The 26,633-nt window shown below is 40.2% G+C and overlaps 1 protein-coding gene across 1 annotated transcript; it reads left to right on the top strand.

The window, feature by feature from the left end:
• The first annotated feature begins 10,761 nt into the window (after positions 1-10,761).
• Positions 10,762-25,496, top strand: LOC106613640 (thrombospondin-4). The gene is made up of 15 exons (XM_082956761.1): positions 10,762-10,899; positions 12,542-12,679; positions 15,756-15,833; positions 15,966-16,118; positions 16,336-16,440; positions 16,564-16,671; positions 16,785-16,944; positions 17,044-17,162; positions 17,293-17,345; positions 17,550-17,743; positions 17,865-18,043; positions 18,871-18,919; positions 19,026-19,222; positions 20,098-20,270; positions 21,191-25,496. The coding sequence occupies exons 1-15, from the start codon at positions 10,801-10,803 to the stop codon at positions 21,414-21,416; spliced, it is 2,031 nt and encodes a 676-aa protein (XP_082812887.1). The 5' UTR covers positions 10,762-10,800; the 3' UTR covers positions 21,417-25,496.
• The last annotated feature ends 1,137 nt before the right edge of the window (positions 25,497-26,633 follow it).

Below are 26,633 nucleotides of genomic sequence, written 5' to 3'. Positions count from 1 at the left end.
TACCGTAAACAAAATAATGTATGAGGCTGCTGGGCATTCATACAGAAATGTGCAATATAAAATTACAATTCATTTTGTTTACAAAAGAGAGGGTCACAATACCAGACAGAGCTAAAAAGTATGAGGGCAAACTGACACTGTACCCACATACAACACCTGAAATGACTCCCTGAGAAAATAAAGGTTAATAACATAAATACATTTTTTAACAAGTAACCTTTTAAAATACACAACAGATGAAGATATTTAAGGAGAAAGTTAAATGTCTTGATATACTTTTCCATAAAGAAGTTGAACTGACTCAAAAGTGCAGTATCATTACAAAAGCATCTTCAGGGGTTGTCGTACTGAACTCAAAATAGTGTTGTAACCTGAAGCTACCTGTCACAGGGGTCGTGAAATGGAGACCAAGACGTAGCGTGGATAGTGCTCATTTTCAATACTTTAATGAAGACACTTGACAAAATAACAAAACAACCAACACAGTCCCGTCAGGTATACTTAGAGTAAATGGAAAACAACTACCCACAACCCCAAAGGAAAAACAGGCTGCCTAAGTATGGCTTCCAATCAGAGACAACGAAAGACACCTGCCTCTGATTGTAAACCATACCCGGCCGAACATGAAAACCAACACATAGAAATAGATAACTAGAACAAACCCACATAGAAACAGAAAACCCCCAAAACATACAAAACAAACCCCCCCCCCTGCCACGCCCTGATCATTCTACTATGGCAAATGACCTCTTTCACTGGTCAGGACGTGACACTACCTCAGTGTCTGTTTGCCCTAGTCCCACTTCCTGTCCTTTGTAGTACGGCTAATGAACCATCATTGATTAACTTTACAGAAGGTCACAACCCCTGACCTCTGACCTTACAGTCCTCTCAGACGGTGGAGGCTGCTGAGTGGAGGAAAGCTCATAATAATGTCTGGAATGGAGTCAATGGAATGGTATCAAACGTGGTTTCCATTTGGTTTATACCGTTCAATTGACTCCATTCCAGCCATTACTATGAGCCGTCCTCCCATCTGCAGCCTCCACTATCTCAGCAGTAGAAGAGATCACTGACTAAGCACAAGCGTTCCCTTTATTTTCCCTCCTCATAGAAATGTTAGATTGTTTTGTATGTACCTCAATCACACTTCAAATACAGAAAACAATGCTGTTTTTCAACTGAAATCAAAAGTCATCACTAAGAGAGCTACACTGAGTAACCTGTTGGGGCTGGGGGGCAGTATTTTCACGGCCGGATAAAAAACGTACCCGATTTAAACTGGTTACTACTCTTGCCCAGAAATGAGAATATGCATATAATTAGTAGATTTGGATAGAAAACACTCTAAAGGTTCTAAAACGGTTTGAATGGTGTCTGTGAGTATAACAGAACTCATATGGCAGGCCAAAACCTGAGAAGATTCCATACAGGAAGTGCCCTGTCTGACAATTTGTTCTCCTTCTGTGGCATCTCTATCGAAAATACAGCATCTCTGCTGTAACGTGACATTTTCTAAGGCTTCCATTGGCTCTCAGAAGGCGCCAGAAAGTGGAATGACGTCTCTCCTGTCTCTGGGCGAAAAACAGCAGGAGATTTTGTGAGTGGTCAGGCTGAGAACAGTGACACTGGAGATGCCCGTTCATGTGAATTCTCCATTTTTTTCTTTCAGCCTTTGAATGAATACAACGTCGCCCGGTTGGAATATTATCGCTATTTTACGAGAAAAATAGCATAACAATTGATTTTAAACAGCGTTTGACATGCTTCTAAATACGTTAATGGAATATTTTGCATTTTTTTGTCACGAAATGCGCTCGCGCGTCACCCTTCGGATACTGACCTGAACGCACGAACAAAACGGAGGTATTTGAATATAACTATGGATTATTTGGAACCAAAACAACATTTGTTGTTGAAGTAGAAGTCCTGGGAGTGCATTCTGACGAAGAACAGCAAAGGTAATCCAATGTTTCTTTGTCACGTCCTGACCAGCAGAGGGAGTAATTGTATTAGTTTTGGTCAGGACGTGGCAGAGGGTTTGTGTTTCGTTTGTATTTCTACGTTCTGTCTAGTTTAGTTTTTCTATGTTTAGGTTTGGGTGTTGGACTCTCAATTGGAGGCAGGTGTTTCTAGTTGCCTCTGACTGAGAGTCCTATATATAGGTGTGTGTTTGGTTTGGGTTTTTGTGGGTAGTTGTCTTTAGCACTGCTGTTATGTGTATAGCCTGCTAAACTGTTTCCTGTCGTCGTTTATTGTTTTGTTCACAGGCTTTATTTAAAATAAATATAATGATGAGCACACAACCCGCTGCGCCTTGGTCCTCTCTACCCGAAGACAGACGTTACATTCTTATAGTAAATCTGAGTTTGGTGAGGGCCAAACTAGTATGTGTCAAATTAGCTAGCCGTGATGGCCGGGCTATGTACTCAGAATATTGCAAAATGTGCTTTCGCCGAAAAGCTATTTTAAAATCTGACACCGCGATTGCATAAAGGAGTTCTGTATCTATAATTCTTAAAATAATTGTTAGGTATTTTGTGAACGTTTATCGTGAGTAATTTAGTAAATTCACCGGAAGTTTGCGGTAGGTATGCTAGTTCTGAACATCACATGCTAATGTAAAAAGCAGTTTTTTGATATAAATATGAACTTGATTGAACAAAACATGCATGTATTGTATAACATAATGTCCTAGGAGTGTCATCTGATGAAGATCATCAAAGGTTAGTGCTGCATTTAGCTGTGGTTTTGGTTTTTGTGACATATATGCTTGCTTTGAAAATGGCTGTGTGATTATTTTTGGCAGGGTACTCTCCTGACATAATCTAATGTTTTGCTTTCGCTGTAAAGCCTTTTTGAAATCGGACAATGTGATTAGATTAATGAGAGTCTTGTCTTTTAAAATGGTGTAAAATAGTCATATGTTTGAGAAATTGAAGTTATAGCATTTTTTTAGGTATTTGTATTTCGCGCCACGCGATTCCACTGGCTGTTGACTAGGTGGGACGCAAATGTCCCACCTTGCCCAGGGAGGATAAAAAACATTATGAACACCTGCTTTTTCCATGACATTGACTGACCAGGTGAATGCTATGATCACGTATTGATGTTACTTGTTAAATCCACTTCAATCAGTGTAGATGAAGGGGAGGAGACAGGTTAAAGAATTGATTTTTAAGCCATGAGACAATTGAGACATGGATTGTGTGCCATTCAGAGGGTGAATGGGCAAGACAAAAGATTAAAGTGCCTTTGAACAGGGTATGGTAGTAGGAGCCAGGCGCACCGCTGCTGGGTTTTTCACGCTCAACAATTTCCCGTGTGTATCAAGAATGGTTCACTACCCGAAGGACATCCAGCCAACTTGACACAACTGTGGGAAGCATTGGAGTCAACATGGGCCAGCATCCCTGTGGAATGCTTTTGACACCTTGTAGAGTCCACGCCCCGACGAATTTAGGCAGTTCTGAGGGAAACTCAATATTAGGAAGGTATTCCTGATGTTTGGTATAATCAGTGTATTGAGAACATCTTGAAATATTCAGTGTACTCTCAGTTTCTTCAACCTAGTTAAGACTTTAAACACACAGCAACGTTTTTCCAGAGTTGGATTTCAACCATCAAAGGTGACTTGTAAGGGAACAAGTCATGCGTCACCTTGTTTCCTGCCAACCTTCGAGTGCATGTCCAAAAAAAACAAGGAAACGTCAACATCTTGGGAAAGAGATGACTACAAGCCTCACCAACACCAAGCCTTCCCTTTCCATTTACCCTCTGACAGATAGCTGTTTGTAGAGAGAGTTGAATAGACAGTCAAATGTAGTGTCGTTTTGTTTCCTTTCTGACATCACCATTGAAGCGTTCAAGCCAGTAGCGAAGACAGAAGTCAGGGATTCTTGATTTGCTTTTCCAGCGAGGAACCAGGAGGAGGCTTCTGATTCTGAGGGTTAGGGAGAGAGCTAGGATAAATGTACTGGAAGTCATGAAATCCAGTCAAGGTGCATGCACCACAAAACCTCAGGGGTGCCTGCACTACAATGTAACCAACATCTGTTAGTTCCACTACTGGCAAACAAGACATACAACACACAAATCCACCAACGCAAATGAGTTCAGCTTTCCATGCAGACACTGGTAAATTAGGGTTCAAGCAAAATATGGAATGGATATGAGTCCCTTTTTCCTTTTACAAAAGGAGTGATGTACACAGTTGTCATACCTCTCCTGTGAAGATCTGAAGGATCAGGTTACAGTGGGTCCGCTCTACAGCATGCTCTCTCTCGTGGAAGGGGAGAGCGGGAAGTCGGCTGTTTTATGACGGTCATAAAATACGCTGCCCATAGGCTCTGTCGTGTTCGAGATTGGAATGTAAACTGTGGAACACAGAGAGACCCTTGGACATCAAAAGTTTTAATAATTAAACAATATTTCTATTTTTGAGAATGTGGGAGTGGTCCATGGACACTTAAGGGACAGTCATGACAAAGTTGTTTCATTTTGTGACCTCATGAAAGACAGGAGACCCACATTACTGTATCTCTGTTTGTGTACACTTTTCAATGATCAGATTTACATCTAGATGTTGGATAAAATGAATGAGTAAATATGAAACTATTTGTGAAAAGATGTAATGTGATGGTAGTGTGGATTTTCATATAAAGTTTAACTAGTCAGTGGCCACACCTCTGTGAGCCAGACAGTACATCAGGCATCATGGAACCACCCTTTTCTACTCCAGAGTATAAAACCACCCGTGACGAAATTTACATTTCATGCCAAAGAGACCCACGGTAAACCGGGTGTCTTGAATGGTTAAGAAGACTAGAAAACATGCAGCTGACGCTTCATGTGAAATGGTTAAGAACTACAACTCTATAGGCTAGCAGACTAGAAAACATGCAGCTGACGCTACATGTGAAATGGTTAAGAACTACAACTCTATAGGCCATCAGACTAGAAATCATGCAGCTGACACTACATGTGAAATGGTTAAGAACTACAAGTCTATAGGCCGCGGAGACCATACAGCGTGTAGCGTTGGCTTCACAGCTGAAAAGGTTTAAACTCTGAGACTATTGATTACTACGGAATGAGAGCAAATCCTAGACGTAGAATTACTAGTCTGCAGCTGGAAATTACGTAAGGCTAGTACGAGAATACCGACAACCGCGGAATCATCTATTCTATGGAACGACCATCTGAACGCCTGACATATCCATTAAAACAGACACTCTCCAGAGCCGCTGAGAAAGTGACAACTACGAAAGACATTGTGACTTCTGGGGAAGTTAACCAGAGACTCTCTGATGAACTGACCACCAGCAGACGGACCGGCGATTCCAACAGAGAAGACAACAACGACATACAGGCGCAAATATATACTGTACATTGCAATTCTTTTCCAATGAGCGGCCGTTCATGTGCAAAGGATTAGCATTACTAATTACTTACAACTAATTACTAACTAACTTACTTACAACTGAATATAATTATCAACTGTGTGTAGTGAATCCATTTAGTCTTTCCCGCTTTTTATCTGTCCCCACCCCTTTCCATTGTCTACCAAGCTGTCATACCGATTTAGCCCACTAGGGACTTATCAATGCACTGTGTTAGTAAACAATAACTATATTGTTTGTTTATGTGTTTCTGTGATTTGTTTAGTTAGTTAGTAAATAAATAATTAAGCCAATTTGTATATCGCTGATTCATTTTGGAGGCTAGGGTTCGTGCAGATATCCAAGGGTTTGTGACGTTCAGTAATGAGAACTGATGAGGTAATAATACATTAATAGAAGACTGTACTCGATAAGATATGAAAATATCTGAAGAATCGATTCAGGAAATAGACTCTATAAACATTTTCCCGTGGTGCCCAGACTTCCTAGTTAATTAAACTTTAAATTGTTAGTTTAATCACATAATAATAATTACACATAAATAATTGATTTGATAAAATTACAACTCAATATTAGGAAGGTATTCTTAATGTTTGTACACTCAGTATATACTGGTTCAGATATCGGTCACATTTTATTTCGATAGTCCAGATAGTCATACGATCAACAATCTATCTGTTGACAAGCAACTGCTTGCTAAGGTTAAGGTTAGGGTTAGGTTTAGAATAAGGGTTGGGGTGTGTTAAGAATAGGGTTAGGGTAAGGGTTAAGTTTAGGGTTAGGATAAGGTTAAAGGTTAGGTTTAGAGCAAGGGTTAGGGTTAATAGTTAGTTAGTTAGTTAGTTGAAATGTTACGGATAGTCTGTAGAGCATTTATAGATGGACTATCCAAATAAAGTGTTACAGAGATATCTTTACCTGGTTGTAATAGAGACCAGTTGGTTGTAATCTGGTTACAATCAGAAAATGACAACCCTTGTATGTGTATCATCATTATCAATAAACAAAGTTAAGAGGACCATGCTTTTGGGCCAGTGATGGGCTTCTGTGTTACGGGGACATTCCTAAATGAAGGCTTCCAGAGGACCTCATGGTTGGAGGTGATGTCACTCTAGGAGACATGTATAAAAAGGCAGGCAGCAGAGGAGCCAGATCCTACTCTCTCTCAGACTGTCTTAACCCTGATACAGGAGCCATCCCTGATTCTTCTTGAAGACAAAGGGTAGAATTTGGATAAAGGACCTGGTCGAACCAGGTGGCACCGGACATCATATACACTTACCTGTCTTTCGCTGTAGAGACGTCGAAGGGCAAATGAGAACATGCTGCGGATTCTGGTGTTGGTGATTTCGCTGAGTGTGAGCAGTGACCAAGTAGCTGGTCAGAGAGGTATGTCTATCAATATTTTAGTATCTTAAAAGAGGTTAAGTGAACAAAAACTTCATAGCACAAAATGTATGTCAAAAATGTTTGGAGAGATTCAAAAGTTATTTGAAATGGGTCTGGTAACACCATGATAACAGTGTCATGAATAAGTCATTTACAAATTTGAATAAATGCTTCATAAATGATTATAAATGTTATAAATACATATGAATTGTAATGTTTTATAATGCTTATAAATGCATCTAAATGTCTACAATGAATGAAATAGTAAATTCTTTATTAATGCTTATTAATTAATTTGTGTTACCAACTTCAGAGGCATGAGAATACTTTTTTGGAAGTCTGCTATTTTATACCTGTGATAAATGTCAAATAAATATCTTGTCAATGGCACGTCAGATCATATTTGTCTAAAATGGAAAGTTTATTTGCAATCATCCCAATTCAATGTAACTACTTTGATTTAGCATATTCCTGAAATAGAACACAATAAATGAATTCAGCATCAATTTGCAAAACTGAATTGGTAAATCCTATCATCTATATGGCCAACGGGTTGATTCACTTTCACACTTTGAAAAACAAATTGGCAGCTTATGCTGTTGAGCGACTTGTCAGTCAGGCAATGTAACTAAATCACCCTGATAGTGTCATTGGTAGTGTTTTCTTGCCAGTATCTTTGGAGTATGTTTGCTTGGAATTCATTCAGAAAACATTGCAGATCCTAATGGGAAGACCACACTTTCTCTCCTCCATGCTCAGGAGACTTTGACACAATACAGCTCCCTGGGGAGTTTAATACATCAGGTCAATGAATACATCTAGTAGGTTCCACAACAGGCCCCACATGCCAGGCTATCCCAGCATCCTATTAATCTGGGACACCTCTTCATTGGAAAGGCCCAGACCCCAGGGCCTGTAAATCTAACTTCCACAGGAGTCCATAAATTAAGACTTAAAGTGATTGATGTTGCCATGATTCTTGCCAGCCACTGTTAAACCAAACCACAGGCTGTGGCTGCTTTGTTATTTCCAAGCTCCTGTTCCAAATCTTTCACGTTGCAATGAATGAGAAAAATATTTCAAAAAATTATTTATCATCCCATATTTTTGAAAATTGGTGTTGTAGCGGTACGAAAAACGATTTGGCACAAAACCCACAAGATCTTAGTCTCTGTATTTCTGCATGTATGTGATTCAGGCCCACGGATAGTCTTGGAATGCCAGCTCCTGTGGCAAGGGGATAGTAGTGCAGGTAGTAAAGATGATGAATAGGCAGTGGATGATGTTGTTTTGTAAAGGGACATCTGCATAGTGCATCCCCAACACATTGCATACTGATGACTTGCGTCAGCCACAGATGTGCATCCAAGACAATGTCACAGGAAGAGTAATGAGGTACGAGCAGGAGCTTTGTGACCCGCCTGACGTTCAGTTTCAACATGAGGAGGTTGACATTAGTTTCAGTTTATCTTGGCAACCTATGATGATAACACCCCATTTACCTGAAATCACTATTCTGTCTACTGACTTGAGTTACTTTGACTTTGGTTGAAACAGAGTGTGCTGGAATAGGAATACATGTGGGAGTATGTTTTCAAAGATGATCTGTCCATTGCTAATGCATGAAACAAACATAGCTGTGCGTGCACATCCATCGCTAATAAAGCGTTGTGAAATGTTTTTCATTTTCAAACTCAGATGGGGAAATCATGAATCAGATCAAGGGAACGAATCAAGCCTTGGCTGAGATTAAAGAACTGCTGAAGCAACAGGTGAAGTCACTGTTTGGACATATAGGGCAACTTTCATTGAGGATGTAGAAGGTACCATACAGTATAATGTGAACTAATAGTGTATTTGTACCTCCATTCAGATCCAAGAGATTGTTTTCCTGAAGAACACAGTGATAAAGTGTAAAGGCTGTGGTGAGTAGCCTTGGCCTGCCTGCAGAAATAGATATTCCAGTTGAATGTCAGTAAACATTGTGGTGTATCTGTTAATCAGGCTAGCGCTCTTTTAGGCACAAAATAAAGTTATTGTATTTTTAATACAGTACATACATGAATATGTACATATTTAATATATAATTACAGTACCAGTCAAGAGTTTGGACACACCTACTCCTTCAAGGGTTTTTCTTTATTTTTACTTTTTTCTTCATTGTAGAATAATAGTGAAGACATCAAAACTATGAAATAACACATATGGAATCATGTAGTAACCAAAACAGTGCTAAACAAATCAAAATATATTTTAGATTTTAGATTCTTCAAAGTAGCCACCCTTTGCTTTGATGCTTTTTTCTCTCACCCATCATAAACATGTTTTTAGACATTTTTGCACATTTATTCAAAATGAAATACAGAAATATCAAATTTACGTAACTATTCACACCCCTGAATCAATACCTTGTAGAAACACCTTTGGCAGCAATTACAGTGGTGAGTCTTTCTGGGTAAGTCTCTAAGAGCTCTCCATACCTGGATTGTGCAACATTAGCTCATTATTCTTTTCAAAATTCTTCAAGCTCTGTCAAATTGGTTGTTGATTATTGCTAGACAACCATTTTCAGATCTTGCCATAGATTTTCAAGTAGATTTAAGTCTAAACTGTAACTTGGCCACTCAGGAACACGCACTGTCTTCTTTGTTAGCAACTAGTGAAGATTTGGCCTTGTGTTTTAGATTATTGTCCTGTTGAAAGGTGTGTCTGGTCTCCCAGGGTCTGGTGGAAAGCCGACTGAACCAGGTTTTCCTCTAGAATTTTGCCTGTGCTTAGCTCCATTCTGTTTATTTTTTATCCTGAAAATTCCCCAGTCCTTAACCATTACAAGCATACCCATAACATGATGCAGCCACCACTATGCTTGAAAATGTGAAGAGTTGTACTCAGTAATGTGTTGTATTGGATTTCCCCAAACATAACACTTGTATCCAGGACAGGATGTATGTTTTGGAATATTATTCTGTACAAGCTTCCTTCTTTTCACTATGTCAATTAGTTTAGTATTGTTGAGTAACTACAATGTTGTTGATCCCTCCTCAGTTTTCTCCTATCACAGCCATTTAACGCCGTAACTATTTTAAAGTCACCATTGGCCTCATGGCGAAATCCCTGATTTGTTTCCTTTCTCTATGGCATGTATCTGTGTAGTGACTCTGTGTATTGATACATCATCCAAAGTGTAATTAATGACTTTACCATGCTTAAAGGGATATTAAATGTCTGCTTCTTTTTTTGTTTTTTACCCATCCACCAATAGGTGCCCTTCTTTATGAAGCTTTGGAAAACCTCCCTGGTCTTTGTGGTTGAATCTTTGTTTGAAATTCACTGCTCGACTGAGGGACCTTACAGATAATTGTATGTGTGGGGGACAGAGATGAGGTAGTCATAAAAAAATCATGTTAAGAAAACAGAATGAGTCCATGCAACTAATTACGTGAATGTTAGGCACATTTTTACTCCTGAGCTTATTTAGCCTTTCCATAGCAAAGGGGTTGAATACTTGTTGACTCAAGACATTTGAGCTTTTCATTTTTAATTAATTTGTCATTAATTAACTTTGACATTATGGGGTATTGTGTGTAGGCCAGCGACCAAAAAAATCTAAATGTAATCAATTTTAAATTCAGGCTGTAACACAACAAAAGGTGGAAAAAGTAAAGGGGTGTGAATACTTTCTGAAGGCACTGTACATTACATATATATCAATATCAACAGCATGATTGCTATCTCAATTGTATGTAAGTATGGTACATTAAACATACCATTGTGCTCTCATGTACTTTTTTTTAAATATATACAGTACATACATAAACATATGAATATGTAATGGTAAATGGATCTGTAATGGAAATGGAAACAAATAGAAAAGGATAACCTGCAGTAGATGGAGACATTTTACAGGAGAGTGCTCCAGGTCTACTTGGTTGATGGTTGGTGTATCATCCTCTCTCACCTAGGCATTCAAGGTCCCCCTCGCACCTCCTGTTACCCTAACCCCTGCCACATGGGGGTAAAGTGCATTGAGACCGCCGGGGGCATCAAGTGTGGCCCCTGCCCTGAGGGCATGGAGGTCAATGGTACCCACTGCACACATGTGGATGAGGTAGGACAGGATCCCAAAAATGTCACATAGTATTCTGTAGTGCAGGGATCATCAACTATATCAGTGTTTCCCAAACTCAGTCCTCGGGATGCACATTTTGGTTTTTGCCCTAACACTAAACAGCTGATTCAAATTCATAGCTTTATGATTAGTTTATTATTTGAATCAGCTGTGTATGTTTTATTTAACTAGGCAAGTCAGTTAAGAACAAATTCTTACTTACAGTGACAGCTGGATTCAAACCAGGTACTGCCTCTTGCACTGAGATAGTGTCTTAGACATTTTACATTTACATTTTAGTAATTTAGCAGACGCTCTTATCCAGAGCAACTTACAGTAGTGAATGCATACATTTCATTTCATGCATTTACATTATTTTTTGTTGTTGTACTGGCCCCCCGTGGGAATCGAACCGACAACCCTGGCGTTGCACACACCATGCTGGCATTGCAAACACCATGCTCTACCACTGCGCCACTTGGGAGTCAAGTGCTAGTGTATTGCTAGGGCAAAAACCAAAACGTGCACCCGTTCGGGTCCCAGGGTCTGACATTGGGAAACCCTGAACTAGATTCAGCCGCAAGCTGTTTTCTTCTTGAGTGGATTGATGGGGGGCAGGAACATAAGCCCAAACAGATCTAATATTTGACTAAATCCTAATAATTTCAAACCTTGCATACATTTGTATACAATCACGTCTTTCTATTATGAGTGGGAATACTTCGGGAACACATTTCCAAAATTACTTTGAGTTTATTTTCTGATGTTTTTACAGTGTTTTATGTCCAACAATGAAAATTCCCCCCAAATAATACAACATAATTATTTGTTTTTGCTCAGGGGGGCCAAATAAAAAAAAACGCGCCGCCACTGGGGAAACCCTGTTGTAGTGGGTCTAAACTGAAATACGATAATTTACACAGTACGAGTTACTATTGTGTATATTGTTTGGTTTTTAAAGAGCCTCTGAACACCCACATTGGCATGTGTGCTTCCCTGTTGCTCATTTGAAAAAGTAGATTTCACTCTTGCCGGTGTGTTTCCTGACGATTCCACGTTTGGTTAATGATGTTTGTCCCTCATGACACACTGTAAATGCGGAAGCCTATTTAACTTCCTCAAAATCCCCAGAATAATTCTAAGATAACTCAAGAAATCTGGAATTAATCTTGATGTTTTTGCAGAGGATGTTTCAGTTGTGCAATTTTACATTTAACTAAGTTGTTTGGTGCAGTATTTCTCAAGCAAAAAAACATGTTTTCTTATGTAAACAAAGTCGGAGCTGCTGGGTAGGTCTGTCTTACTGTCTATGCTATTGGATGAACAGCAATCACCGCAGCTGTTCACCCCATGTTAGCGGGCAAATGGACACCTTCAAATCAAAACACAACCTTAATTACTCCGTTGTGATGCACGGATCTTCCTAAAAATGATCCTATTTACACCGTGTAGTCAATATTGACACTAGAATAACTGTTTCTGGCTCATATCGCTGCCACATAGGCCATTTTCAAATGGATTTGTTGCTTTTAAAAGGCAGTCACTTTAAATCAACTGTTAGATTATCTCAATGGCAAATCCCAATTCAAATATTGAACATGTATATTACTGCCCTCTCTCCGCTCTCCTCCTGTGTGTGTAGTGTGTCCTGAAGCCCTGCCACATGGGTGTGCGCTGCATCAACACCTCTCCAGGGTTCCGCTGTGGCCCCTGTCCCACTGGTTACACCAGCCCCCGGGTGCAGGGAATAGGCCTCTCCTACGCCACTAACAACAAACAGGTAGCAATTTTGAATTAAGCAAAGAAGCTTATGAGCTTGACATTGGGGCCTTTCCACTTCAAAAAGCACAGCAAAGAGGATTTCGACACCCGCCATCTCAGATTGTTCGGAAATCGTTTCGTAATTAGTAACAGATACAATTAGCATTCCTGAAGCACATTTTCTTGAAATATAATTTTATCTCTGCAAAATTAAGCTAATTGATTGCACCCAAATTGGCCATTTAATTTATAGGATTCAGATATTTAATAAAAATAGTACTCAACATCCGATTTGGACTAAACTTCTTCCTACCAATGAGTAAGAGGAATCAATTTTGGGGGGGTCAAAAGCCACCCACGGTCCTCCCCCACACCAATTTCACCCCAACAACCAGTAAACAGTATCATTTCTCTATGTTTGACAAGTAGTATGAAGCTGTGGCTTGGAATTTTGCTTCTCCATACTATGTAAAAGTATTCGCTGTGAATCTGGCAATGTTTTTTTTCCCCTGTTCAGAGAAATGAGTCAATGAAGTCGCTTGCATTATTTACCATAACGTATTGTGGAAGTACCAGGTTTTGACCACTAGATGCCACTGTTCCTGCTATACCGCCACACTCTTTCATCAATTTTGCTGGTCTCTTGTGTTTATTAAATAGATCACAACATTTCCTTTGCAACTTTGGGTAGAAAACCAATAGATTTGACTCATTACGAAAAGTGTGTGGTCATCCTCACAATTCAAGCCAGTCCTCTATTAAAGAAATCCAGTTTGCACTAACAGCAACCTAATGCTTCAACCCAACTCTCCTTGAATAGTCCAACAAGTGGCTGCTTTTTGAGAGGGATATAACTATGCAATTCTCATATGAAGACTTTTCCTACAAGTCCGAAACTATAATGGAGAAATTGGCTAGGGATTCAAATGTTGTGACAACCCTAATAAAATACTGAATTGCATGGCAGCCTGTTTTTCAAAATGATCAGGAAACATTTCTACATGTATTGTGATTAGTGACGTTCAACATTGAACCCAACGCAATCCAATACCATTACAACTGCAAAATACTATAAAGTGTGTGTTTTAGACGATTACTATTGAAGATCATTAGAGACCATAACATTGAACTGATGTAACCAATGGTCTGCCTGTTCACCAGGAATAGTTTAACAGTAACTAATCCAGCCCTTTTTTAAGGTAATAAATCACACACACAAATGGGCTATTTCCTGGACAAATATTAAGTGTAAAAGAACCAAAAAATTATTTGCTTTCATGCAGGACTGGCTTGAATTGTGATCATGACCACACAATATATTTTCATCATGAGCCAAATCTATTGGTTTTCTACCCAAGGTTGCACTTTTTTGGGAGGGTGATCTTTTTAATAAACACAAGAGACGTGCAAAATGGATTTTAAAAAAGTGTGACGGTATAGCAGGAACAGTGGCATCTATACTGAAAAAATATATAAAACGCAACATATAACAATTTCAACACATCTTCTTCGCATAGAGTTGATCAGGCTGTTAATTGTGGCCTGTGGAATGTTGTCCCACTCCTCTTCAATGGGTGTGCGAAGTTTCTGGATATTGGCAAGAACTGGAACACGCTGTCGTACACGTCGATCCTGAGAATCTCAAACATGCTCAGTCGGTGACACGTCTGGTGAGTATGCAGGCCATGGAAAAACTGGGACATTTTCAGCTTCCAGATATTGTGTACAGATCCTTGTGACATAGAGCTGGGCATTATCATGCTGAAACATGAGGTGATGGCGGTAGATGAATGGCACGACAATGGGCCTCAGGATCTCGTCACAGTATCTCTGTGCATTCAAAAATTGCCATCGATAAAATGCTATTGTGCTCGTTGTCCGTAGCTTATGCCTGCCCATACCATAACCCCACCTCCACCATGGGGCACTCTGTTCACAACGTTGACATTAGCAAACCTCCATACACGCTGTCTGCCATCTGCCTAGTACAGTTGAAACCGGGATTCATCCGTGAAGAGCACACTTCTCCAGCGTGCCAGGTGAGCGTTTGCCCACTGAAGTTGGTTTTGAAGTCGAACTGCAGTCAAGTCAAGACCCTAGTGACTACGATGAGCACGCAGGGCAGATTCACTGAGGTGGTCGCAGACAGTTTGAGTAGGAATTCACAGTTTCATCAGCTGTCCGTGTGGCTGGTCTCAGACGATCCCGCAAGTGAAGAATCCAGATTTTGATTTCCTGGGCTGGCGTGGTTACACGGGCTCTGCGGTTGTGAGGCTGGGTTGGACGTACCACCAAATTCTCTAAAACGACATTGGATGCGACTTATGGTAGAGAAATGAACATTCAATTTTCTGGCTACAGCTCTGGTGGACATTCCTGCAGTCAGCTTGCCAATTGCACGCTCCCTCAAAACTTCAGACATCTGCGGCACTTTGTTGTGTGACAAAACTGCACATTATAGAGTGGCCTTTTATTGTCTCCAGCACAAGATGCACCTGTGTAATTTCTCTGAACAGGGGGAAAAACATAACCAGATTCACAGGGAATACATTACATAGTATGAAGAAGCAATACGCAGTTTAACACTACTTGTCAAACAGAGAACTGATACTGTATACTGGTTGTTCGGGTGGGCTTGGTGTGGAGTGTACAGGGTCCGTGGGTGACTTTTGACAATTTTTGGGGATTTCTAATGTCTAACTTACTGTTAGGAAAAAAGTTTGGTCCAAATCGGATGTTGGGGACTATATTTATTGGACATTATCTGAATCTTATAAATTAAAATGGCCAATTTGGATGCACTCAATTAGCAACATTTCTGAGATAAAATTACAATTCAACAAAATAATGTTTCAGGAATGCCAATCTTATCTGTTTGTAACTACAGAAAGAATTTCAGAACAATCTGAGATAGTGTGTATCATGGCTTGCTGAAATTACATAGAACGACTCGCTGGCAACATGTAAGGTTTTGCTTGAAGATGGAAGATTTATTCATTAGAGCATAGAACGACTCACTGGCAACATGTAAGGTTTTGCTTGAAGATGGAAGATTTATGCATTAGGGCTTTCTTTTGTATTTGAATCCTACCCAGGTCTGTAAGGACATCAATGAGTGTGAAGGACCCAATAATGGAGGTTGTGTGGAAAATTCCAACTGTGTGAACACACCTGTAAGTATCATTAAAAGTCGATGCGACTCAAATATATATCTCATTAGGAAATCCAGAGGTCTTTCCTCTCTGAGGTTTTGAGGGGGGGGGGAACTAAGTTTCTGCTGTGGTGGTTGTGCGTGTTGTTGTCAGGGCTCGTTTAAGTGTGGCCCCTGTAAGGCAGGCTATGTGGGGGATCAGCGCAAGGGCTGTAAGCCTGAGAGAGCGTGTGGTAAGGGCCAGCTCAACCCCTGCCATGCCAGCGGAGAGTGCATTGTCCAACGAGATGGGAAAATAGAGTGTCAGGTAATGCGATAACATTCTGTTGCAATGGATCAATATGAATTTAAATACAGCCTAAATGTATACTGCTCCTTTAATACATGTTGTCTATAGCATTCTTTTGGATACAGATTGCTCGTTATTGATTCAGCTGCTGTAGCTGAAATGGAATTGAATGCGAACTGACATTCCATATACTATACAGTACAGTCCATAACTTTGACTTGATCCTGATTCACAGTGTGGGGTGGGATGGGCTGGCAATGGCTACTTCTGCAGCTCTGACATTGACATCGATGGCTTCCCTGATGAGAAACTGGAATGCACCGAGAGGAACTGTGCCAAGGTAATACACTTGAATGTCCTTGAAAAGGCTATGGAAGTCCACGACTATACTATTTTGAACGCAAAGGGAAAATAAAGTGGGAAAATGAAGTCGTTGTCATATGCTTTATATACATACTTTTAGGATAACTGTCTAACAGTACCCAACTCTGGCCAAGAGGACGCAGACAAGGATGGCAAAGGAGATGCCTGTGATGAGGACGCAGATGGCGATGGAATCTTAAATACACAGGTTACTGATCTCTTTCTCCAGCAACTGATGTTTTGCTGTGTCATGTTTACAACAGGTCTTTACACTGATTTTGTATCTTAGTGTAAAGACAGGCTCTGATTCCTCTTTGGTAGGACAACTGTGTGCTGGTACCAAATGTCAACCAAAGAAATGTGGACGAAGATGACTTTGGAGACGCCTGTGACAACTGCCGTATGATCAAAAACAACGACCAGAAAGACACTGATGTTGATAGACTGGGTGATGAATGTGACGAAGACATTGATGGCGACAGTAAGTACGCATGTAGAGTTTTTGACCGTGACAAGCCTAATTCTGCCATTGCGGTCATTCATGTCAATTGACATGTCAACTACTGTTACCTACTTCTAGGAATCCCCAATAATCTGGACAACTGCAAAAGGGTTCCCAATGCTAACCAGAAGGATCGAGATGGGGACAAAGTCGGAGATGCTTGTGACAGTTGCCCCTATGTTCCAAACCCTGACCAGGTCTGGTTTCTGATTTCCATGTTAGCTGTACTTGTATGAATCCTAGCTGTACTTGTATGAATTACTGCATGTTGTACCAGAATGACAACCTATCTCGATGTTCGAGTGATATTTTTTGTGTTTGATACAGTTGGATATGGACAACGATTTGATCGGAGACCCTTGTGACACCAATAAGGACAGGTATAGTAGTTTTACTAGCTTTCTTGTTACCTCCCTGCCTTTAACCAGTGTGGGCCTGTGCGTGGCGTTCCAATCTATTGGTACGTCATTACTTATTTGATATGTTATGTAATGACTTTGGTTTGACACATCAACTTTCAGAATCCCACAACAGTGGGGATAACTGTAAAATGGTCTCCTTGTGTTTTTCTCTACTATTCTCAGTGATGGTGACGGTCACCAGGACTCTCAGGACAACTGCCCTGCAGTCATCAACAGCTCCCAGCTGGACACGGACAAGGACGGCCTGGGGGACGAGTGTGACGACGATGATGATGATGATGGTATTCCTGACCTTCTGCCCCCAGGACCGGACAACTGTCGCCTTATCCCCAACCCTCTGCAGGAGGACTCTGACGGTGAGTTCAGCACTTTTTCAATCTAGTTTCCAAAAAGTTCTCCAATATATCCGTGTAATGTTGACAGTAATATTATCCAGTGACTTAAAAGTCACATATTGCGTCAATCTCCTTGTTACAGGTGATGGTGTTGGGAATGTGTGTGAGAACGAGTTTGACAACGACACCATCATCGACAGCATCGATGTGTGCCCGGAGAACGCCGAGGTCACTCTCACAGACTTCAGGGCCTACCAGACAGTGGTGCTGGACCCAGAGGGAGACGCACAGATAGACCCTAACTGGGTGGTGCTCAATCAGGTATGTGTATGCAGATGTTAGATCTTAATTTCAGACAGTTTGCTATAACAGGAAAACAATCCTGTAGCAATTGTTGTAGGGGTTGATACATTTTTGTTAGGTCAAATCAAGTCTGAAATTTCTAAGTGGAAATTCTAAATGTTACAAGCCTTTTTAAAACTCAAATACACTTCAAGTTTGCATTTCCTGCCATGCAGGAAAAAATCTCAGCAATAAAAGGGTAATCAAATTAAGATCCTACATCTGTATTGATGCATGCATTAAATCTAATACAAGAAGTCCAAGGGTGTTACAGTAGATACAAATCAATGCCAACCTGCTGGGCATAGACGTCAGTTCAACGTCTATTCCACGTTGGTTCAACGTAATTTTGTTGAAATGAGGTGGAAACAACGTTGATTCATCCAATGTATTTTTTTTAAACTTTGCACCCCAGTATGTCTACTTTGCACACTCATCTACTGTCAAATCTACCATTCCAGTGTTTTACTTGCTATATTGTATTTACTTTGCCACCATGGCCTATTTATTGCCTTTACCTCCCTTATCTCACCTCATTTGCTCACATTGTATATAGACTTATTTTTCTACTGTATTATTGACTGTATGTTTGTTTTATTCCATGTGTAACTCTGTGTTGTTATATGTTTCGAACAGCTTTGCTTTATCTTGGCCAGGTCGCAATTGTAAATGAGAACTTGTTCTCAACTTGCCTACCTGGTTAAATAAAGGTGAAATAAAACAAATATTAAAAAAATTTGTCACCAGTGGGAAGAGACATGTTAACTGCTTAAGTTCTATAATCTTCTCTGTTTCTCTTTCCACAGGGAAGAGAGATCGTCCAAACTATGAACAGTGACCCTGGACTGGCTGTTGGTAAGAGCAACAATCACGCTGTCTCAAGTCGGATTCATTCAATAAACCGAGTTGTACATGACGTTCTCAAACGCATCCTAACCCAAACTCACGCCATTCCTTCAAGGTTACACAGCTTTCAACGGTGTTGACTTCGAAGGGACTTTCCATGTGAATACCGTAACGGACGACGACTATGCAGGGTTCATCTTTGGCTACCAGGACTCTTCCTCCTTCTACGTGGTGATGTGGAAACAGGTTGAGCAAACCTATTGGCAGGCCAATCCATTCAGAGCGGTGGCAGAACCAGGGATCCAACTGAAGGTACAAAAAATCCTATATGCACATCTTATATGACTATTATCTAGTCATGTAGTAAAAGTCACTTATGTTCTCACAGCAGGAAAATAATCCTGCAGCAACTGGAAATTTGAGTTATTGTGTGGATTATAATTAATGGAAGAAAAAAAAACGTCAATTCAATGTCTATTCCACGTTGGTTCAACATAATTGATATAACTCTGATATGCTCCTATGGTGATTTAATCAGACGTACAATAAACACAACGTTTTAATTTGGATGTGCATATTTTTCTGTTTTTTTTCTATTACAATTATAGCAAATGTTCAGTTTTTCCCTCCCCACTCAAACCACTCCCAGACAGTCCTAGCAAAATTCTTTCATGAGAAATTTGCTCTTTGTTAAGAAGCATTTTTTGTTCTTCTTTTTGACCGTTTTAATTTAAAACAACCACAGTAAGGTACTTAATTGTTACCCAGAAAATATTTTTACATTTTTTATTATAATTAATGGACATTTTTGTATGACTTTACATTTTTTGTTAGGGCAAATCAAGTCTTAAATGTTAAATGGAAAATACAAACTCTAGAAGCCTTTTTAAACCTTGAATTCCTCCAACTACAGGGTGATCATATTAAGATCCTATATACATCTGTACAAATTCATGCAAACATGCCACTACTCTATTAACAGACTGACCTACACACAACTAGCCCTTTCTAAGTAATACTCATAAGGCCAGTTACCTAATATTAAGTCTACCCCTGGACTAAAAACAGCTCAACGGAGAATAGATACATTTTCAGTTTAAATATTAATACACCTGCCCAGATTGACACATTGGAAGAGATCTACAGTTCTGTAACTGTGCTGCCTGTGCAATTGTGTTGTCGACTAGGCTGTGAAGTCCAACACGGGACCAGGGGAAAATCTACGCAACTCCCTCTGGCACACTGGGGACACCAGTGACCAGGTGAAGCTGCTGTGGAAAGACGTCCGCAACATGGGCTGGAAGGACAAGACTTCCTACCGCTGGTTTTTGCAACACAGGCCCCAAGATGGCTACATCAGGTAGTGCGCTGCTATCAGACACACCTCATAGGCGTCTGATGGCTTTTGGTGCAGTTTGCCAACGATGACGTGACCTTCTCCTGTCATAATACATTAAAGGCCCAGTGCAGTCAAAAACGTGATTTCCTATTTTTTATATATAGTTCCACACTATGAGGTTGGAATGATACTGTGAAAATGTAAAATAATACCATTTTAGTATAAAAGCTCATTTGAAAAGACCACCTGAAATTTCTGCCTGTTTTAGTGGGAGGGAGTTTTGGCCTTCCATGGTGACATCACCATGAGGTAAATTAATTAATAGACCAATAAGAAATATAGTTCCAAACCTCTCTGCCAATAACAGCAAATGTCCAGTTTTCCCCTCCCCACTCAAACCACTCCCAGGCAGTCCTAGCTAAATTCTTGTTTGAGAAATTGCTCTTTGCTAAGAATCTATTTTTGTTCATTTTTTAAACAATTTTAACAGAAAACAATCACAGTAAGGTATTTAATTGTTACCCAGAAATGATTTGATATTGAAGTAAAAACGGCTGCATTGGACCTTTAAATTACAATTTGTGGCATTATGTGTACAACTGATTGGACCACATACTGTTGTGACCACATACTGTTGAACTTGAACAACATGAAATGACTATCGTGCATGTTTTCTCTTATCATCATACTATCCATTTTGTATTCTTTACCACAATAGGTTACATCGTCCAGACGTGACACAACTATTCGGGTTGGAGATGGTCTTACTTTGGCTGCATTAACACAGGCAGCCTAATTCTGATATTTGGCAAAATGATTGGCAAAATATCTGATTTGATTGGTTAAAAGATCAGAATTGAACTGCCTGTGTAAATGCAACCTTTGTCATATTTTGGTGTTCCTAACTGGTCTCGCTCTATGCATGTGTGTGTCATGTTCAGAGTGCGTTTCTATGAGGGTCCTCAGATAGTGGCAGACACAGGTATCATCATAGACACCACCATGAGAGGAGGCAGACTGGGTGTCTTCTGCTTCTCCCAGGAGAACATAATCTGGGCTAACCTACGCTATCGCTGCAATGGTGAGCAGCACACTAATGACAACCCCACCCCCCTTATTAGAATACCCTTCTCACAAGCAGGAAGTAGAGGAGGATGGGGACCTTAGGGAATCAATTAGAGAAGTATTGCATTGCAGCATCCTGATAATAGAATTCCTGTATTGAGAAATGGATGATACTGCTCTCTGGCAAAAGAGGATCTACATTTACTTGTGTTTCGTGCCTGCTTCTATCCATTCTCATTGTCATTAAGTGATACTGTGGCTGCATTTACAGTGCCTTCAGAAACTACTCATACCCCATTGACTTATTCCACATATTGTTGTGTTACAGCCTGAATTCATAATGGATTAAATATATTTTCCCCCCTCCCCTATCTACACACAATGTCCCATAATGACGAAGTGAAATTGTTTGTAGATGTGTTTTTTATTGAAAATGAAATACAGAAATATTTAATTTACATAAGTATTCACACCCCTGAGTCAATACTTTGTAGAAGCACCTTTGGCGGTGATTACAGCTTTGAGTCGTCTTGGGTATGTCTGTATCAGCTCCCGTTCTTCCTTGCAGATTTTCTCAAGCTCTGTTAAGTCAGATAAGAAGTGGCGGTGAACAGCAACCTTCAATTCTTTCCACATATTTTCAATGGGATTCAAGTCTAGACTTTGGCTGCGCCACTCAAGGACATTCACATTCTTGTTGTGAAGCCATTCCAGCGGTGCTTTGGCTGTATGCTTGTAAATCTTCGTCCCAGTCAAAGGTCGTTTGCACTCTGTGACGGTCGGTGTCGTTTATGACGAGGGAGGATGATTCTTTTTTTTTTTTATGAGCATGGCCTTATTTCTATTACAGCATATTGGATGACTGTCATACATATTCCATTAATCCAGCTCAATGTAACATCGATAGGTTTAGGTTACTACATGATACTCAGATTTTCCCTATACCCATCATGAGGTTTCTACAACCTAGCCTATGAATTAAAGTTAACAACATAGGTGCACAGGTGGAGAGAAATTTGTGAGTAATCAAGGTGACAGACATTGACAACTTCAGTACTGCCTTGCACAATCTTGCCTGCATGTAGCTGATCTAGGGTGTAATCATTAGTCCAAAAGTTGCAAACAATAGTTTCTATTGGACAAATTCAGGTATGGTTATCAGTTGTGGAAAAAGTACTCAATTGTCATACTTGAGTAAAAGTAAAGATAACTTAAAATAGGAAGTGACTCAAGTAAAAGTGAAAGTCGCCCAGTAAAATACTACTTAGGTAAAAGTCTAAAAGTATTTGGTTTTAAATATACTTACGTATCCAAAGTAAACAGAATTGCTAAAATGTACTTAAGTTTCAACAGTAAAAGTTTAAATAATAAAATATTCCTTATATTAAGCAAACCAGATAGCACAATTTCCTTTCCTTTTTTTATTGACGGATAGCCAGGGGCACACTCCAACACTCACACATAATTTGCAAACACAGCATTTGTGTTTAATGAGTCTGCCAGATCAGAAGCAGTAGGGATGACCATGAATGTTCTCTTGATAAGTGAATGAATTGGACCATTTTCCTGCCCTGTTAAGCATTCAAAATGTAACAAGTACTTTTGGGTGTCAGGGAAAATGTATGGAGTAAAAAGTACATAATTTTCTTTAGAAATGTAGTGAAGTAAAAGTTGTCAAAGATATAAATAGTAAAGTGAAGTACAGATACCCCCAAAAACGACTTATGTGGTACTTTACACCGCTGATGTTTATCCCCGTTTCTTTCCATTTAAGAATCGGCGGAATGAATACACCCCTGATCACACAAACACAGTTGACACAGTTGATCGTTGGATAATTCCTTCTCACATCTACACACTCTCCACCTCTCACTTTTTTGACTTCAAAACACATCAGCTGTCTTCCACACCGATCTCGACAAACCATTTCTGTATGGACGTCACTTTGCACAAGGGGGCATTGTCATGCTGAAACAGGAAATGACTTTCCCCAAACTGTCGCAACAAAGTTGGAAGCTCAGAATCGAATACAATGTCATTGTATGTTGTAGCGTTAAGATTTCCCTTCCCTGGAACTAAGGGGCCTGAACCATGAAAAACAGCCCCAGACCATTATTCCTCCTCCAAACTTTACAGTTGGCACTATGCATTGGGGCAGGTAGCGTTTTCCCAGATTCATCCACCAGACTGCCAGATGGTGAAGCGTGATTCATCACTCCAGAGAACGTATTTCCCCTGTTCCAGAATCCAATGGCAGCGAGCTTTATACTACTACAGCCGACGCTTGGCATTGCTTATGGTGTTCTTAGGCTTGTGTGCGGCTGCTCGGCCACGTAAACCCATTTCATGAAGCTCCCGACGAACAGTTCTTAGGCAGACGTTGCTTCCAGAGGCAGTTTTTAACTTGGTAGTGAGTGTTGCAACCGAAGACAGAAAGATAGCTAGTTCTCGCTCCTCTTTCATTTTTGCTAGCTAGCTGTAGTTTACGTTGTCAGTACTATACTGAATAAAAATATAAATGCAACATGTAGTGTTTGTCCCATGAACTGAAATAAAAGATCCTAGAAATTTTCCATAGAACAAAAAGCTTATTTCTCTACTTTTGTGCACAAATTTGTTTCCATCCCTGTTAGGGAGCATTTCTCTTTTGCCAAGATAATCCATCCACCTGACAAGTGTAGCATATCAAGAAGCTGATTAAACAGCATGATCATTACACAGGTGCACCTTGTGCTGGGGACAATAAGAGGCCACTCTATAATATGAAGTTCTGTCACACAACACAATGCCACAGATGTCTTATGTTTTTAGGGAGAGTGCAATTGGCATGCTGACTGCAGGAATGTCCACTAGAGCTGTTGCCAGAGAATTGAATGTTCATTTCTCTACGTCGTTTTAGAGAATTTGGCAGTATGCCCAACCGGTCTCACAACCGCAGAGCCCGTGTAACCACGCCAGCCCAGGACCGCCACACCCGGCTTCTTCACCCGCGGGCTCGTCTGAGACCAGCCACCTGGACAGCTGATGAGTATTTCTGTCTGAATGTGTTTTAATCAATTATCTGGTGACGTGAATATATTTAGTATATTTTTTTCTAAAAAGGATAACTTTGTTACACTATTTTTATGAAATTCGGTGAGGAGGATGGTCTTGCTCCTCTGAGGAGCCACCACTGTCTGAAGTGGGTTCTCATTAAGGATTTGCCTGTATTTCGCTCCACTCACTGTTCCGTCAATCCTTACCAATCTCCCAGTCCCTGCCGTTGAAAGGCATCCCCATTCCATGATGCTGCCACCACCATGCTTCACGGTAGGGACGGTGTTCGATGGGTGATGAGCTGTGCCTGGTTCTCCAGACATGGCGCTTTACATTCAGGCCAAAGAAATTTGTCTCATCAGACCACAGAATCTTTTGAATTATGATCTGTCTTTCACGTGCCTTTATGCAAGATCCAGGCATGCTGTCATGTGTGGCTTCCATCTGGCCACTCTCCCATAAAGCCCAGATTGGCTCCCTTCTGGCAGGTTCTCCCATCTCAGCCAAGGAACTCTGTAGTTCTGTCAGAGTAGTCATTGGGTTCTTGGTCACCTTCCTGACCAAGGTCCTTCTTGCCCAGTTGCTGAGTTTGGTCAGGTGGCCAGCTCTAGACAGTCTAGGTAGTTCCATATGGAGACCACTGTGCTTTTGGAAACTTTCAACACTAGAAATTGTTTCATACCCTTCTCCAGATACAGTATATGCCTCATCTCGGAGATCTGCGGACAGTTCCTTGGACTTCATGGTATAGTTTCTGCTCTGACATGCATGGTCAACTGTGGGACCTTTTGAAATCATCTATAAAAGAACCACACATGTCCAAACAATTGAATTGGCCATGGGTGGACTCCAATCAAGTTGTAGTGACATCAACAATGGTCAATGGAAATTAGATGCACCTGAGCTCAATTTATAGTGTCATAGCAACAGGGTGTAAATACTTAAGTGAGATATTTCTGTATTTCATTTTCACTAAATTTGCTGAGAGAAAAAAGTCAAATCCATTTTGAAAAACAAAATGTGGAATAAGTCAAGGGGTATGAATACTTTCTGAAGGCATACAGTATATACAGTAGACTGCATTTAAATGACCTCTCGGTACACATACGACTAGTTTGAGGCTTTAGAGAGAGAAGTTTGAGTCTTAATTATATTGGTCCGTTGGATGATTGGTATTGTATTGTAGACATTTGGATGTACTTTACAGACACCAACTAACTTACGACTCATGTAGGTAAGCCTATTGCCATGCAAGGATTCCATATCGACTTATCTCTACCTCTCCCTTTAGATACAATCCTCGGCGACTTTGACTCATACCAAGTCCAACCCGTTCAGCTGCAGTTCTAATACAGCATGCACACACTTCTGCCCAAACGAAGACTGGGAGGACATTCCATCTACAACCCCCACATTCTGGAACGCATGGCTCCCAGCTGAACAGTGCATGGTTGTGTCTGTAATGGCACCCTGTCTCCTATATAGTCCACTACTTTTGATTAAAGGCTATATAGGGCCGATTTGGACTTAAGGCAATTTCCTACGCATGCCTTTCATACACACTTCTCAGTAGTTAGTATTCAGACTTACCTTATGAAGGTACGTAAAGGGCTTTGCAGGCATGCTTCCCTTTTCATTCAATAGGGTTTTCAGTGCATTTATCTTAAGCCATCTCTTTAAATATGGTGTAACTTTTAGTTAGAATTTTGTTGACAGACTCAATAGAATATATTGAATATTAGGGATCAATGAAAGAAAGCCATCTAAATATATGCATATCATTCTCTGTTTCAGCACCATTTGGTAGATTCAAAAAAATACTCTGATCTTGTAGATTATTTAGGGTTAGGAAAGTATATATATGAATCATAAAAACAGGTTTGGAGAGCCTTTACGCGGAAAAGAAAACAGTGGTTTGATTCATTCAGAAAATTGCCACATTGGAAGATTAGTGTACATAGAATTATAATAGGGAGAATAGTGTACAATAGTAGACTATACCCTCGTCTTTTGCCTGCACTAACCATGGTACTGTGTGATGACAGCCAAGTTTTGCACCATGTGTAGGCTTCAAACTGTTAATGCCTGGTCTGCACTCCATAATGATTTAATTAACCTAACTGTTACTAATGATCCTCAGCAACAACCACATGGCCATGACAGCGTTTACAGAGGAAGCAAATGCAGGTAAACAAAACAATATAATTAAATGGAATGATAATGTATGCTATACCAACTGAAGGGAACTAACAGTAAATTGGCAGTTGAATATGTACCGACGGT

Source organism: Salmo salar, chromosome 10 (assembly GCF_965601325.2).
Source record: "Salmo salar chromosome 10, fSalSal1, whole genome shotgun sequence".
Taxonomy (NCBI): Eukaryota; Metazoa; Chordata; class Actinopteri; order Salmoniformes; family Salmonidae; genus Salmo; species Salmo salar.
This window is presented reverse-complemented; position numbering and strand designations above follow the sequence as displayed.